Source organism: Diaporthe amygdali (assembly GCF_026229845.1).
Source record: "Diaporthe amygdali strain CAA958 chromosome Unknown NODE_12_length_1037015_cov_66_201586, whole genome shotgun sequence".
In the NCBI taxonomy this organism is placed as follows: domain Eukaryota; kingdom Fungi; phylum Ascomycota; class Sordariomycetes; order Diaporthales; family Diaporthaceae; genus Diaporthe; species Diaporthe amygdali.
This window is the reverse complement of record NW_026517032.1, coordinates 760,306-776,140: the sequence shown is the minus strand read 5'-3', so window position 1 is coordinate 776,140 and position 15,835 is coordinate 760,306. Positions and strand designations below refer to the sequence as shown.

Here is a 15,835-nt window from a genome sequence, read left to right as displayed (position 1 = left end):
AGGCGACCGATAGCCCGGGGATGTTCAAGCTTCCGCGACACCCACCGAGGCGAGGCGTCCGTGCCAGGTACGCTATGTCCAATTAGCAGCGGCGCCGGTGTGCGAGACAGGTCTTGCGCCCCCCCTCTAATTTGGTGTGTCATGGCATGCTTTGCTCTAGCTGGGCGATGCCCCCATGCCCCATGCCCCATGCCATCATGCTCGCCGGCCACGAGGCGACTCGGTACCGTCGGTAATAGTTCTGTTTCGGGTGGACTGCCGCCGCATTCCAGTCGAAAGCAGCCATTTGCAATGTGAAGTTCGCCAGGTTGGGCGCCTCACCGCCCTTGACTTGGAAGAGCGGCTCCCGCCGGCTGCATCCAACCCCAAATCCCCTGACATGAACAGAACCAGGAAATCTGAACGCACAGGTGGCACGGTGCACAGCATTTGCTATCAGATTTCCCAGTGATACTGCGAGACTAATGCCTGTATCATGCTAGTTAGGTAGGGGATTAGCAATGCTCATCTTTGCTCTTCAACATGTTCGTCCCGCACGCTGCCTCTCAACGGGTGGTCCTAGGATCGTTACCATCAATCGTCACATCGAGAATGACGAGGAGCTTATTGTGGCCAGGAAAGGCCCGGGCTTGGCTGTCACTCCGTGGCCAAGGTGACATCGCCAACGAAGTGAGATCACTTCAGGCAGCCTAGGGCAGAAGCACAGTAGCTTAGTGCTTGACAGGAGCTACCAGGTTCAGCGATCAGATCGTCGGCAGCACGCTACATAGCATGACCTGTTGATGTGGTCATCTTCGAAAATGCGCGAAAACAAACCCGTCGCGGCAGTAGCAAGGCACCAAACAGACGGCTCTGTTCTCCGTCGGGTCAGACGGCGCCGAGAGACAGTCAACAAGCGCCAGCGGCATCGCAAGGACCTCGGTACAAACCCTGAGAAGGCTGAGATCTTCAGAGCCTGAGGTCATAGGATCAGCGAGAAAAACTGCAAAACAGCAGTTGCCCCGAGACGTTGCCCGGCGCACTGAGAGGCTGTCCTGGTCGGAACTCGGCCGATATTGGTTGTGGTAGATCATGGATTGGTAATTAGTGCGGCTCGCCTCTTGTTGCCGGACCTACCGTGCAGATAATGTCTGCCGTCCTTCAAAAGGACGGGTGGATGACCGTTCGTCGTTCCCTGATGTTGGGAACACCGTCAATGTCGCTCTAACGGGAGACGAGGGCGACAGAGCGCCCAGCAATCTGAGCAAGGGCGTCATATTACACGCTGGTTGGCTAGTAAACGCGCTCGGCGCACAAATGTCTTTCGAGAGCAGGAAACTGAATCAGACCGTGCACCGCACCGCACGGAAACCATGAGGCCATACCCAGGCCCACCAGCATTCCCAGATATCTTAGCACATGGCGTATAGGTTAGTGCAGATGCCAAGATGTCATCTGCAAAACACACATATGCTGCTGTTCTCAAGGGCTGTGGCTGCAAGAGGCATGGAACGTTGCTTCTCGAGGGCGTGACGGAGTTTCGGGCAGCACGGCCACAAACAATTGCGAGTGAAACGAGGGAAAAAGGGGACAGGGGGCAGGGCAGCCGCAGGGCAAAGCGAAATCAATCGGCCGACAGTGCAGTGGGAGGGAAAAGTGGAAAAGAGGGAACAAAACGCTAAAAAGCAACCCAAAGAAGGTTAAGTTAAGAATAGAAACAAATTATCCCCAAAGAGGCATGGCGCTGGAGCATCGCGGCATTGATTCCACAGCGAGCTGCTGGGATCTGCGAGTTGCCCCGAATGTCTGGCGGCGTTGGAGTCGCTAAGTACACAGTGTGTACTTTTTGGAGCAGGCTTGCCTATGATCTCTCGCGCCAACCGCATGGTGTTAGGGCTTTCTTCCCCGTGAATGAGCCCTCTGCTCCTCTAGCCGCCCGCTAGTCCCACGAGATCATCGTCAACAACGTGACCACGCTTACCTTAACACAGCCCATACACCCACAATATGACGAGCATTGCAAGACTGGTGAATATCGTGGACGGGACGACTCGGGGTGAAGAAGGGCCCGCGTGGCTGAACAAGGAAACCCGAGCAACTTGATGTTGGGCTCGGACGACACCCAGATGCAGAACCTCGGTCCCCTCATGAATTCCACTTTGGGCGACCGCGGTAGCGGGTATTTTACCACATCCGCGAAGCATGGATTTTGGCAGGAGTTCGGGGCCCCGTACAAAATTCGGACTCGTACGTACACTAGAACAATGAAATCATCAATCAAATATTCGGCTTTCTTGAGATATCTCGGTCGTCATCGGTTCCCTCACGCTTCGAACCGAGTATCAAGACTCCGTCAACGCACTGGGGCAAGTCGAAATTGCACTGCGTTAGCCATGAATCGCGCTGCCGAGAAGCAGGGCCACTGTTGGCACGAGGAAAACAACATCTTGACCTCTGGTCATGCTATCCTTCGATAGCTAAACTATCGGAGAATTTCATTTCTTCAGCCTTACTTTATGTTTTGGACTCGAGGCAGCCGTCAGTTGTGGAGCCCAAGGAGTCTTCGCAAGATTCGGCAACCAGTACTCCACAGAAGCTTTGCTCTGGGTCCTTGGGTGTTTGGTGGCAATTGTTATGAGTTCGATGGTCCAGAAGGCTCGCGCCATGAATGAGGCTCGTCGGCGGCAATGGCACGTCTCAAACCTAATCCGACGACATGTCATCTCCGCTGAGTAAGGTTGGCAAGGTGTAGCACGCCTGGCCATTCCGAATCGGGCCAAGATTAGACTCTTAGTCGGAGCCCAGCTTTCACGATGAGATCGAATTGCGCGGGGCGACTAACAAGTACCGTAGCGATCTCGACGTTCCAGCGAACCCGATTCCGATGCGGCTTCGCTGGTTATGCCCCACAAGGAAAACCAGTGCAAAATGCATCAGTTCGACTCATCCTTGCCGACATCGTTCTTGACGAGTAAATCAACACCAACATTCGAAACCACCGTCAAGAATGGACACGAGAAATGCGTGTTTCATAGACCCCAACATTTTGGCAAGCAGACAGCGGGACAGAACCACCAAACCCCCTTCTCCTTAACAAGGGACTGTGAGGCCTGAAACAGGGCACCCTGGCGTACCCGATTACACCATGGCACTCCGGGCGGAGTTGTTGAATGGCCCGCGGCGACGAACTCGGCATCTGCCCCGTGAAGCAAGGGACTGGAAAATCTTTAATATCAAATGCCAAAAACATGCCTCGCTTGCTTGAATAGGTCAAAATTCGAAGCTGAACATGTGCAGCCCCAGCAATAATGGCGACTTAATCGGGTCGCACAATTTCAATGTGCGGCCCACTTGACAACCATGGTGAGGGAACCAGAAATCAGTGGAATTCTGTCAGTCACCTTGCACTCACACAGTATTGGAGTCAATAATAGCCATCGGGTAACCAGCGATCGGCGGCGGCCAAGCATTAAGCTTTTGTCTCCGGAGGTTTTTGCCCCATTACTTGATTTTCGGTGCTTGCGGCCTCCATCTTACCCTTGGTGGACAATGAGGTTTCCTCCATAGACTGATATATCAACAGAGTCAGAATCCTTGTCCCATTCATATTCAGGGAGTCTTAGTCCACGGTCGCCACTTGTCAGCGGCTCGGGTCTCCACGGTTGCTGTGGCTTCTTCGCCAGATGGCTCGCGTGGAAATGAACAGACTCCACGGCGCGTGGACCGCGGCTGCCCCTCTAAGGTTTGCCGCGCTGACCTTAGCTTGAGGTGCGGCTTGGATGCCCGGGCTTTGCCGGTGCATACTGGGATGCTACGCCCTTCCTGGGCGACCCCCATACAGTTTGCTTCGATACTCTAACCCAGCGGGTCATATCATGCCTTGCATCCCTGAGTGCTTTGTTTGTTTTGAGTTGACAGATTCCTTGGGGCCGAGGTCTGCCCACAACACTCCAGTGCCGTCCGGGGCTACCCCTTTTCGCGCCGGCTTGGTGTCGCTGACATCGTCCTCCTGTCTTCGCACGCTTGACTCCGTCAATCTTAGCTGTGGAACCTCGAGCATGTCGTAGTAACCATACGTAATCTGTGTCTGCCAAACGGCACAGAAGTCACACCAAGAGTTGGTCGGATCAGGCACCCTGGCGCAAGTACACAATCAGGCAACATGGGCGGGCACAGCCCATCGAGAACAAGCAGGCCTCATGAAGAATCATGCACTGATCTCACGCCCACGTGATGCTTGGCATGACATGCTTCTCGGAGCTGTTTGTTATCCTCAGAGATTGGCCTGACAGCAGGACACTCGAGTGGTCTTGATGCTGTGTGATCCAGTCGTCAGACGCTTACAGAATAGGTCATTTCGTTGGATCGTGGACCATGAGTAGAAGTCATATTCCATGTAGTGCACCTAACTTAGGAGAATGCGACTGGGAGCAACGCGCGTGGACATCTTGTTTCGGAGGGTGCCTTGCGGTGCTAAGAGACAGGCCTTGCTTCAACAATATGCTGCATGTACCACTGGTTTCGAGCTCGGCTGGCAGTGATGGCTCGGAAGGATGAATACAGGCTCGGGATGCGAGAGGGCACTGTCCAATCTCCGGTGACTGCGAAGTACTTGCACAGACTCTCTCGCGGTTGCCGCGATTGACTTGGCCTGAGTTTGGGTCGAAAGCATCCAATAAATGCATGCCACCACACCAGTAGCATTGGAGCGGGTGAAGGTATGCAAGGTGCTTCATGGACAACGCCTAATGCTCCAGGAATGCTGTTCATCCAGAGCCACGGGCGGACTGGGCCAGAATCTCAATGAACTTCAGCCGTGCAGCAGCGTGTGACGTCGACAACTTTGTCAGGGCGCTGTCAGACAAAAGGAGGCTTGCCTTCCTCAGACAGGACAGGGCTAATGGCGAAAGCGGCAGGAATGATTCCATAGCTGTCGCTTGCTGGGTGCTTAAAGGATTTCCGCCTGAGTGGTCGTCAATTAAACGGAGGTAACAAGCCATCGAGAGTTGACAACTTTGGAGTGCTGCGCCTGTTTTTCATATGATTGTGAGATGCTTAATGCTGCCTTTTACAGGGTAGACCATCATGTAAGTAAGCTGCGAGGCGGATGACATGCTCGTGGTGTGAGTAGGCGATGCTCAAGCACCATGTTGACCAAGCGACGGCGACAGGTGCTGGGGGAGGCCTTGCACTGTGTACAGTGGAGCCGACTTGCAGATGTCATGCAGGAATAAGCGTTCCAGCAACGGTGAGTGGAGTTGGGCTTTTTTTTTTGCTTTTCCTACTGGAGTTCTGTTCTTTTCCTTTTCTTTCTCTCGTTTGGGACAGGATTTTCGTGATCTGCCCACCCCTTTCCAAAAGAGACTAGGATTCGAAACATGAAAATAATCCGAAGTGAGATCTAGTACTTGTAACAATGGGGTCGTTCGGAAACAAACTTCGGGGGGGTTGGTCGTCAGGCCTCAGGGGGAGGTCGGGGGATCGTGGGACTGCACAGCCTCAATAACGGTCTTTGGATGTCTGGGTAGGTGTGTGTGTGTGTGTGTCTGGATGTGTGTGTGTGTGTGCGCGCGCGTGGACGGTGCTGCTGCGGCATGGTGTGAGCTCGGACGGCGTGACGCTGGACTCCCCATTTCGTCTCGTGGCAGACACGGTAGAGCGCCACCGCGACTCGATTGGCGCTGAATCAATTCCAAGGTTGCTCTGGTAGTTGGGTCACCGGCCATTTGTTGGTCTTGCCAGCCACTCCGGTGCAGAATTGGGGTTAGTTGCAAATGTAACCGAAGCTTGAGGTCTTTTCTGGAAATCGACCGGTTGAGTCAGTGAATTGCCTGTAGGACATTACGCTGACTACAGGGGGAAGGCGTTGTACAGTACAGTGCAGTCCACCTGGGCAGTCCAGCTCGGTCCAGTACGTCTTGCCCAGCCGCATGACCAGGCTGCTGGTGTGCTGTGCCGTGCTGTGCTGTGCTGTGCTGTGTCAGTTGGGTTGCGGTAATAAGATGGACAGGTTGGACAGGCTGCCCCCCTGGGTGGACTGGGCTGGTGGGCTGGTGGGCGAGTGGATAGATGCGCTCGCCTGGTCTCGGGCGATGGTCAAGTCTGGGAGAGATGGAGAATGTGACGGTGCATTTTTGCAGCCCGACGACTGGACGTCTGTGTGGGGATGAGCAGCAAGGAACCCAGCAGCCCAGCAGCCCAGCACCAGGGGCGGAGAAAATGGGCACATCACAGTCTGGCGGAGGACGGGGGACAAGACAGGGACACTGTGTGTCCTCCAGGCAGATCATGCTCATGCCTACTACTGCTGGTACTGCTCCTGCTCCTGCTCCTGCTCCTACTCCTGGGCAGATGCCCCATGCTCCACGCCCCATGCCCCAAGCCCCATGCCTCATGGCTCATGCCCATACCCTTGTTCCATGCCCAGGACGGGCTGCTCCCGTCGATTCCTAGTCGTCCATCGTCATCGCCACACTGTACCGGACTACCAAGGGACCCGAGTACCAGACGAGAGAGAGAGAGAGCGAGAAAGCGTGTGTGACCACTGTCCACTGACCACTGCCCTCTGCCCACGCATTGGCTCAGGCCACACCCAAGACGATCCATCAGTCACGGTTCCGTACCAAGACTGATGGCTTGTCGCTTTCGTCTTGACTTGACTAATACATTCATTTACCCCCCCTAAGGACTGTGCCGGTTCGAGTGAGCCTGGTTTGGCCTCGGTTGATCGATGCAGGGAACTCCAAACAGGAACTTCGAGCACTCAAGTCGCGCAGCGTTGGTCCAGAGAGTGAACGAACAACTTTTTAGTTACCGAGTAGCCGGGTCCAGCATGGGAAAAAAAAGGGCATCGCCGCCTTGTCTAGTGGGGATGAAGCCCGCTCGTCGAGTGAGGAGGAGACCGAGTACTCACCTTGTACCTCTGGGGGCTTGGGGTCGATGTCCTCACTGTCCTATACACAGTACGGTACGGCTCTCACCCGTCGACTTTTTCGAGGCAGCCCTTTCCCTGCATGGCCTCCTCATGCGTCAATGGCCAGGAAGGAAGCGACATAGCACCATGTACGTACCTCCTCCTCCTGCTGGGTGCTGGGGGGCATGTTACCGTCACTGTCACTGTCACAGCTTTTTCTTCCACAGTACAGTACCACTCAAGCAAGTTATGTCCCGAAGAAGAGCCGCTAAGCTCCTTCGGCTGCCCCCCCTTCCAATGTTGACCAGCGCGCCAGCACACCAGCAGTACACCTAGGTACAGTGTGGCCTGCAACCTTTTGCGATTTGACGGTAGTCCCAACCTTCCAAGGTGTTCCGGTGGAAAGCGGCACAACTGGAGAAGGCCACCAGTAGGTAGGTTACGCTACTGTAGGCAGGTATGTGCCAGGAGTACCAGTAATACGCAGTACCTAAAATACCTGGGTACGGTCCTTGCTCGGGCTGACAGCCTGCCTACCTACCCATACCAGGTGGTACCTTCCCGAGGAAGCAGGGCAGGGGGGGGGCAATGCAATCGGGGAAGGAGGGTGACAGGGGGGGGGGGCGAGAGGGAAGGAGGCTACGCCATTGCCAGCCAGGCCAGCACAGCAGCCAATGCCACTGCCTGTGCCAATGCCAGCGCCAGTGCGATCCGCGCTTTCCTGTTTCTGTGCTCAAGGTTTATTTAACACTGTCAGTCTCCCACCCTGCCCCTCGGCCCTTCCTGTTGCTTCTATCATCTCCAAAACTTGTCATCGCGCCCAAATTCGTCTCAGCCGCTGTCGCTGCATCTAACCCACCTTCGCTTTTTGCAAAAAACCCCTAGGAAGTCCTCGTCGACTCCTGTCACTCGCTTTGTCTTTTTGTTTTCCTTTCGCCATCTTGAAATCTCCTGATCCTGATCCATCATAAAAACCCAAGACTCCTCGACCCCGCGTGGCAACATCTACTAGCAGCAGTACCCGCAATTCTCAACTCAACTCTCGCATCCAGGGGCTATCTATACCCACTGCATCGTCTAGTCACCCATCGAAGCCCGGCTATCACCCACCGATCTTCATATCCCCCGTCAACCCAACCCAACGCTGCCCAGGCTCCCGGCTCAGATCACTTCTGGTCAAATCAGCTCATCTCAGTCCAGACCAGCCCAAGCCAACGCAGCTCAACCGTGCATACGGGGCCCAAATGTTCCTGTAAACCCAAGCCTTCGATCTTGACCACACTCGCTTTTCAACATCCTTCAGCCCACCACGCTCGCTACCACCCAGCAAGAAGCTAGGGAGTAAAGACCAGGGGAATAGGATCGTGAACACAAGTTCCGAGGAAAGAAAACCCTCTTATTACTTGATCGCCAAATCTGTCTCGTTGTAGCTCTAAAGGCTTCACCTTGCCCTAGGCCCGCCAACTGGAATATCCGAGTAGCCCTACGACTCTCAAGCATTGCAATCAATCTGAACCCAAGCCAGCATCGGCCTCCGTTATTGTGATCCGCAGGCTTTTGCTACAGTATCACGCGTAATATTGCGTGTGATATCTCAGACAGTTAGTTGACCTTGCTCTTTACAAGACACTCGTGCCCTATTCTGTGCCACATTTAGTCGGTGCTCGCGACACTAACGTGATATAGAAGACACAGTTCGCTCATCCTATCAACATCCTCAAAAATGGCTGGTCCCGGCGGCGGTCCTCCCCGACGAAGGTTAGTTTGCATCTTGAACATGACAACTGTGATTCATGGGAGTGCTAATTTTTGTTTTATAGCCACACCAAGTCCCGCAAGGGCTGCGATACGTGCAAGAAGCGACATATCCGGTGTGATGAAAGCTTCCCTCAGTGCAAGAACTGCACCAAGCACAAGATTCGATGCCCGTACAACGACATTCCTGTCCAGGAGGCCCGCCCCAATGGGCCTCCTGATTTGATGTGGACACCCGAGGTCGAGGCTGCTATCGATCAGTGGCGCATGACAGGCGTCTTCCCCTTTGACCTCGACGTCAACCCTGTCCCTGCGCCGCAGTACTACAGTTATGAGGAGCTACGCTTGATCCACCACGTCGCTTCCATTAGCTCTCAGCTCAATGCTCTTGACGCCAACGGATTCACCCTGTGGACTTCCAAGATCCCAACGTAAGGCTTAGATACACACCAGCACAGTTTTGTACCTATTCAGCATCGCTAACGCTTTTCTAGTCTCATTGGCATCGGTACGACGCATCGCTTTGTTATGGACGCACTCCTGGCATTCTCCGCAGAGCACCTTTCCAGCATCACTGGTTGCCCCATGGTTGGCAAAATGGCCTTTGAGCACCGCGGTAATGCTCTGACTGGCCTGTCAAAGGCCATCAATGCCTTCTGTGAGGCGAACTCAGATGCTGTACTGGGCGCGACTCTTGTGCTGTCCTGGCAGGCTACGGATTGGTAAGTTGTCGAATAACAGGTCAGCGGTAATAAACATTGGCATGACTGACCACTTCTATCTAGGCGAAGCTGGACACACCACATGCAGGGAACTCGCGGGGTATGTTCAAAACTCTTTTGACTACGGCAAATTTTGTGTATACTGACGTCTCCTAGATTATTGAGTTGATGGACAGCTGGAAGGACAAGTCCCAGTTCGCCGATTTCATGGCCGAGACCGCCACGTTCCCAACTGCTCCTCCGTCGCCTACACCGGACCACAAGCCCAGACTGCCTTCCAAGGACGATGTTGAGCCTTCTCTGTCCCGCATGCTTCAGCACCTTCAGAAACTCGAAACTCAGTTGAAGCAAAATCGGGAGGACACCAAGCTTGTCGCTCAGTTGGTCAGCTTTCTCAAAGGCACTCGCAAGGTCGACCCGGCCTTGCAGGTTGCTGATCAATTCGAACGCCTCAAGCCGCTGAGAGACTGGCTTTTCTGGCTTCCGGTCATGCAGCTTCAGCAAACCCAGGCTTCTCCGAGCGCGCTGATCATCATTGCCCACTACTACGCCGTGGCTCTGCTTATGGAGCGCATGTTCCCCGAGATCGGCGCTGCTTACTTTGGCAGCCTCTCTATCGGGCCCCTGGAAGATATTTCTCGGCGTCTGAAGTCGATCAGCGTATCCTACGGGGCAGAACATCACCCCGAGTTGCAGTCCCTGTTTCAGCTAATGGACTACGCCACGCAATTGGTACAGGAGTTCCGCAACCGCATGGGTTGGTTCGCACCGGCTCCTCCTTCACCTTTTGGCGTCTTTGAAGACTTCAGCTTGCCAATGACGACAGCGCCAATGCCGGACGGCCTTCGATATGCTGAGAACCCGATTTTCAGCTACAGCACCGAGAACCTGTCCATCAAGACGGAGAGCAGCGCTCCTGGGGTCCCTGTTAGCCCCATGGCCATGCCCTCTCCGTACAGCAACCAGCAGTATCTGAACATTCCCCCTCCAATGAATGGTTGTTACAGCCCGGTCTCGAGCACCTGCGAGGCCTCCAGCGTCGGAGATGACTTTTACGAAGCCTCACCGGTCTTCTACAGCGACAACGAGGATTATGGCTCCTACGATATGGGTTTCGCCGGCACCCACTCCCAACTGGGCGGGCCATACGGCGTTGGGTTCGTCACTCCACAACTCCAGCCTGTGTGGAACTAGGTCCATCTGGCCGCAACCGCTCGGAAAGCGAGAAAGTGAATTGACTGTTCGTGGACAGGACTCATTCGCCTTTCTTGAGCACAACTCCCACTCAACAAGTACCGGAGAATGCCATGTTTCCATCGGTCCCAACTGGTTCTCAGTCTCCTTTCCTGACCCCCGGGGGTTTCTCGATGCTCCCGGTCCCTGAGTCTCCTGTTGTTGCTTACTCGCATCCATACTCGCACCAACGACACATTTCCACGGCCTCCGCTCCACCGACTTATCACCACCAGGCTGAGGAGAGAAGGAGCACTCCATGAAGATTCCTAACCGCTCGAGAGGCTCTAGCCGCGGATCCTCGACAACTTCATTAATACTTTAATCCTGTTCGAGCTGTCGCTCGACTTTCGTTTCCAACACAGCCGCAATTGCACAACACGCTCCTTTCGACCACAACGATCGATTGTCCTTCGCCAGGATTTTCGTCCTGAGGTGCGCATCGTCGCCCAGCCGCTCCTTTAAATCAGCACACGAACTTCGCAATGTGTCACAAGATACATGCACACGCTCCTTTGTTCCAAAAACTCGGTTATATGACGTATCGCCAGATACGTCCCGACACTCCTTTATTCAAACTCGATGATACCCACTCTAGACGTTCCTTTCCCACACATCGGCACGGATGAATGCATATTAGACACTCCTTTGGCTGCACCAACAATTATGGCGGATATTTTTCGACATAGACGACACTCCTTACGGATGATGATCATGATACCCTACTGCATAAGCGACTGTTGTTTTTGGATTTCACACTACGGAGGCAGGCTCGGACTCGGTGGGTGGGATGCCCACTGGAGGCTGGGAAGATAGTAATCTTGCATGGCGTGGCGTTTTGGTTTGGCTTTGGCTTGTCTGAATTTGTGGATCATGGAGGATAGGGTTGTGAGCAGATTGTGTCCTGCTATCACACGGAAGGAAATATGGCGTTCAGGGCGTAAAAATAGCCCTCGATCAAAAGAAGATCTCAGACAGTGCGTGAAGTAGTGCGCTTAAGCTTGTTTATGAAAAAAGGACCCCGGTTGAAGCAAGGCAACATCAGAAGTGTGCAGCACATCGTGATCCCCCAAAGGATCAGTCAATTCCCAGGCATTGTCATCGATAAGGTTTCTGTTCTTGCCGAGCTCGGGTCGGCTAGCGGCCTGAGTGCTTGCTTGCAGGGGATCTAATACTTAATGATAATCTCATGTGTTCAGTACACGTTTGGCATTGACTGTGTCTCATCCGCAGAATCTTTCCCCACGTTCTTGGTACTTTGTGATGCTGTTCGCTGCCTACTTAGGCAAGTCCCTTAGCAGGACCATGTGGGCCATGTAAACTGTCATCCTTTCCCGTGACGCATAAACGACCTCAGGGCTGACATTTCACCCTTTCAGTAGGCTAGTCTTCTTCAGAGCTCAAGTTACTCGAAAGGCTCTTGTCTCTGGTTTGTGTTGGCCTCCGAGTGTCTCCGTGCCTGTCCCGTGGTAGTCGGGTGGATAAGCAAGCCAGCATGGATGCGGGAGTGAATACGAGGAGCGCGGCCCCTGGACCACCAACCAGCCACTCCTGGCCTTCCCTTCCCTCATGACTCCCCCATCTTACAGGCGCGCTAATAGATAGTCGCGGTGAGGTATTGTTTGAGGTTGTTTTTAAAAATAGCATGGTTCACGGATGTAGGCCGAAAAGGAGTCTAAATATATTTCGATCGCCTATCTCTTCTCCCCAGGATGGTGATGGAGTACGAGACACACAGACAAGACAGAGAAAAAAAACCTCACCGAAACCGTTGGTTCTCACGAACCGTTGAAAACTGCAACTCTGGGCTACGACATGACACCCCAGGTCCGTTCCCAGACGTGGTCTCGTCGATCTGTCAACACTTTTCTCGTGGGGCCTGGTCAAGACCGGCCGACATTGCCCCTGGGCACTGCTTGCTGCTGCTCGAAGGGGGAGGTGGCTGCCTCTGGCCCTTGTGGGCCTCCCGAGAGGTCGGTCAAGACTCACCATGCTCATGCGCAAGATAACGTTATCCCCTCGTGCCGCCATTCGAAGTATATCTGACGCACAGTCTTGCCTCGAATCGGGCTGGGATCGGCCCAGAGAGACACACCTCCCCCCGGGGGAAAGCTTCGCGCCGCAGAAGAGTGGTCAGGGACTGCCCTCCCTCCCCTGGTAGATCCCATCCTTTTCGCTTGTCTTTTCCTTCCCGGCTCAGGCCACAGATCTGCTCGGAAGAGGCACTCTGATGTCACACGGTCAGTTGGACTCGCTCTTTGGGCCTAGTGGGCCGATGATGCTGCCAGCGTGGTTGAGTGCTGGGGGTGTTGCTGCCTTGCTTGGGGGGTTGGGCTCGCTCTCGGTACCCGCTGCAGTAGGAAGAAACTTCCATTGCCCCGAGGAGGTGACTTCATGTCTCCGTCCTGGGCGATGAGCTGGACGGCCAAGCATGATGGCCAAGCAAAGTCGCTTGTTGTGGAGAGAAAGAGTTTATATTTGTGGGAAAGATAAGCGCGCTCGACAGTTCGAGACCCCCAGCACACCGCTCTCGCAGACATTTCGCGCGGTGGCGACTCATGTTGATCCATATTATTTCCTTTCCTCGTCGGTCTGGCCAATTGTGCGTTGTTTGATGTCAAACTTTCCACCTGAAACACAAATCGCCCAGGCTCCCATAGTGGTCTATGAGTTTCATCATTCCTCTCATCAGCAGAAATGCCTTTGAGACATCCTCTATTCCATGGAATTTTACCGGGTTGTGCATCTTCAGTATTCAGTGATGTGGCTCGTCATGTCCGTGTTTCGCGTTTTGAGTTGCTTCACGTAGGAGACACTGTGCCCTTCTTATCTTCATGGAAGGTGGCTATCATGGTTGATGGGCCAGAAAATCTTCGAAGGAGACGCTTCAGCACAGACTGTTATTGAATGCCTCAATAATTCAATCTTCATATGCCTCTCATATGGCTCAAGGGAGGGAAAGGATTTTGTATTGGTGATCAAGTGTCACTTGAGCATCTTATCGTTCTGCTACTCCAAGAGCTTATGTAACATGGCCCACCACTGTCATTCTGTGACCAGTCCAGAAATGAGATGAAATCAACTTCAGATAGGACCCCATGTGGGCAGAGAATCTTCTTGCTGTTTAGCTTCAGTTTCAGGGCGAGTCAGACATTCAAAAAGCTCGTCGCATTTATTATACAGTGTCGTGGTTCCCTCAACAGCACATTGTCCTCCCTTGATTTTACAATACCTGAAAGAGGTTTTCTCTGATTTGCAATATGTAAATTCTTTGACATTCATTGGGCAATTTGAAAAACACAGTCACGTAAATCCTATTGATTGCCTAATCCTATGTTGATACATCACAGTCACACTACAGATGTAAGAATTGATATATGTTGTCGGTTTTGAAGTTCCTATCGACCCACCCGTCTTATGTATTCGGTAGTAAGACGGCAAGGAAACCACTTCTCACAGCGTTGGTTGTTCAAAACAATTCGCAAACAAGACTATATTTGAAAGAAACGCTCAAAGTACCCTAACACGTCGCTATCGACGTCTTTTTTGGAAAGTTCGAGTGATACGTCAGCGTGAACATAAGGGGGCAATGTGTGACGACCACCAATTCTCAACTAAATTTCTGATTTGGAAACCCTTCAAACATTCTATATGTATACTAAGCCGTTTAAGATATTTTCTAAAATCAGCTTTCATTGTTGCTCTCGATGTCTCTCACTTCATGAGAATAGCGGAACATGTCCCACCTTCTGTTTGAAAAATAACACCCCCTCTTATTCCTTCGGCTTGTGGCATGATATGTAGCGTTGAGTCTCCTCAGTGATCTTGTTCCAATCTTAAGTTCAATATAGTGTGAACATTTTAAGACATGTCAAGGGTCGCCTTGACCGCTGCCACGGTTGCAGTGTAGTTCAGCTTGATATCGGCGGAGCCGTTATCAGAATGTGTACCAAAAAGGAATTCTTTTTTTGTCCCATGGCATAAGCGGCAGAATTCAGCTCTGAAATCCTCCTGGCCTTCAGTTTCTTTAGGACACACCGAAATGACGTTGACTGTGCGCTGTTCGCTTAAATCGTGTCACGAGTCAACGCAAATCTATGCGTGTTGTCGAGAAATGAATAGAAGTTCCCCGTTGACTTTGATTAAAAAAACTCAGGGGCATGATTCTTGAATTTTTGGGGTGCCAACTGTTGGACATCTTGATGTGGGATTGCTTGATCCAAGTCAGAGATCACAACTCAGCACATGCGTGAAACAATGTGGGCCGCCGAACTCGCCGCGCTCAGCCTGGCCACACTTGCTAGTCATCATGGGCAATGGTGATATACCATCCAAAATATACAAGTGTAGGCTATGACTTGCAAAGGCTATCATGTTAGAATCATTATTTGACATCTCCCTAGTGCTTATGCAGGAGAATGTGAGCCTCGCTGAGCCATTCTGGGTACTGAGGCAAAGGCAATTGATCTTTGCGCCCTCAGGAGTGGTGATATTTGATCAGGTCTGGCGATACCAGCAAGCTTCCAACCCTGCTCTGCTGGTTTTCGCCGTTGCTTTTTGCCGCAACCATATTGTGATGAATGAAAGGCTCCTCGTTGCCCTGAGCATCAATTAGCTTTTGTTATAAAGGTTTATTATCTCTCGGGACTTCGAACTTGAATGATGCTTCATTCTAGAGAGTACTGCGCAGGTCATGAATCTCGTCCGTTGCTATTTGTGTCTTATTTCTTTTCCCCCAGTGACTAGACCACTATCGTTCATCGCGGGACCAACGCCATAAAGGCGAAAAATGGTAGCACCCAATATCGATGAAGATTGGTCCGAACGGGAAGTGGGCGGACGATCAACCTTGGTTGCTGCTGGCTGATAGCTATTGGTGGTAGCTTTTCGGGAACTTGACGCTGACTGTTGGGTAACTAAGTAGCTTCTGTGAATCACACCACAAACTTCAAGTAAGGCGTTTGGTATGGATGTCTTGAGAACAAAGGCGGTAGAGCTATTGCATCTGTCGATAAGATCAGCCAGTGGTGGAATTCGAGCTTCAGTCACCGCAGATCCCCTCATTAATGTGTAAGCTGTGATACGCTGAACGTCATCTGTGCCTCCTCTGCCCATCTTACCTGCCAGTATAGACTTGGAACACTGCAGCCATTTGCTCTGATGAGGAGAGTCTGCAGACGGGGATCACTGCTCCAAAAGGCATTCTGGGATGTGATACCGAGGCCAAAGGATT

General features: G+C 52.7%; 1 protein-coding gene across 1 annotated transcript; it reads left to right on the top strand.

Moving 5' to 3' along the window:
* Nucleotides 1-8,615: 8,615 nt before the first annotated feature.
* On the top strand, nt 8,616-10,563 carry J7T55_001951 (uncharacterized protein; the record flags this gene model as incomplete). The annotated part of the gene is made up of 5 exons (XM_053142866.1): nt 8,616-8,650; nt 8,713-9,078; nt 9,142-9,369; nt 9,433-9,469; nt 9,526-10,563. 5 exons carry the CDS (start codon nt 8,616-8,618, stop codon nt 10,561-10,563), a joined length of 1,704 nt encoding a protein of 567 aa, XP_052994403.1.
* Between the last annotated feature and the right edge of the window lie 5,272 nt (nt 10,564-15,835).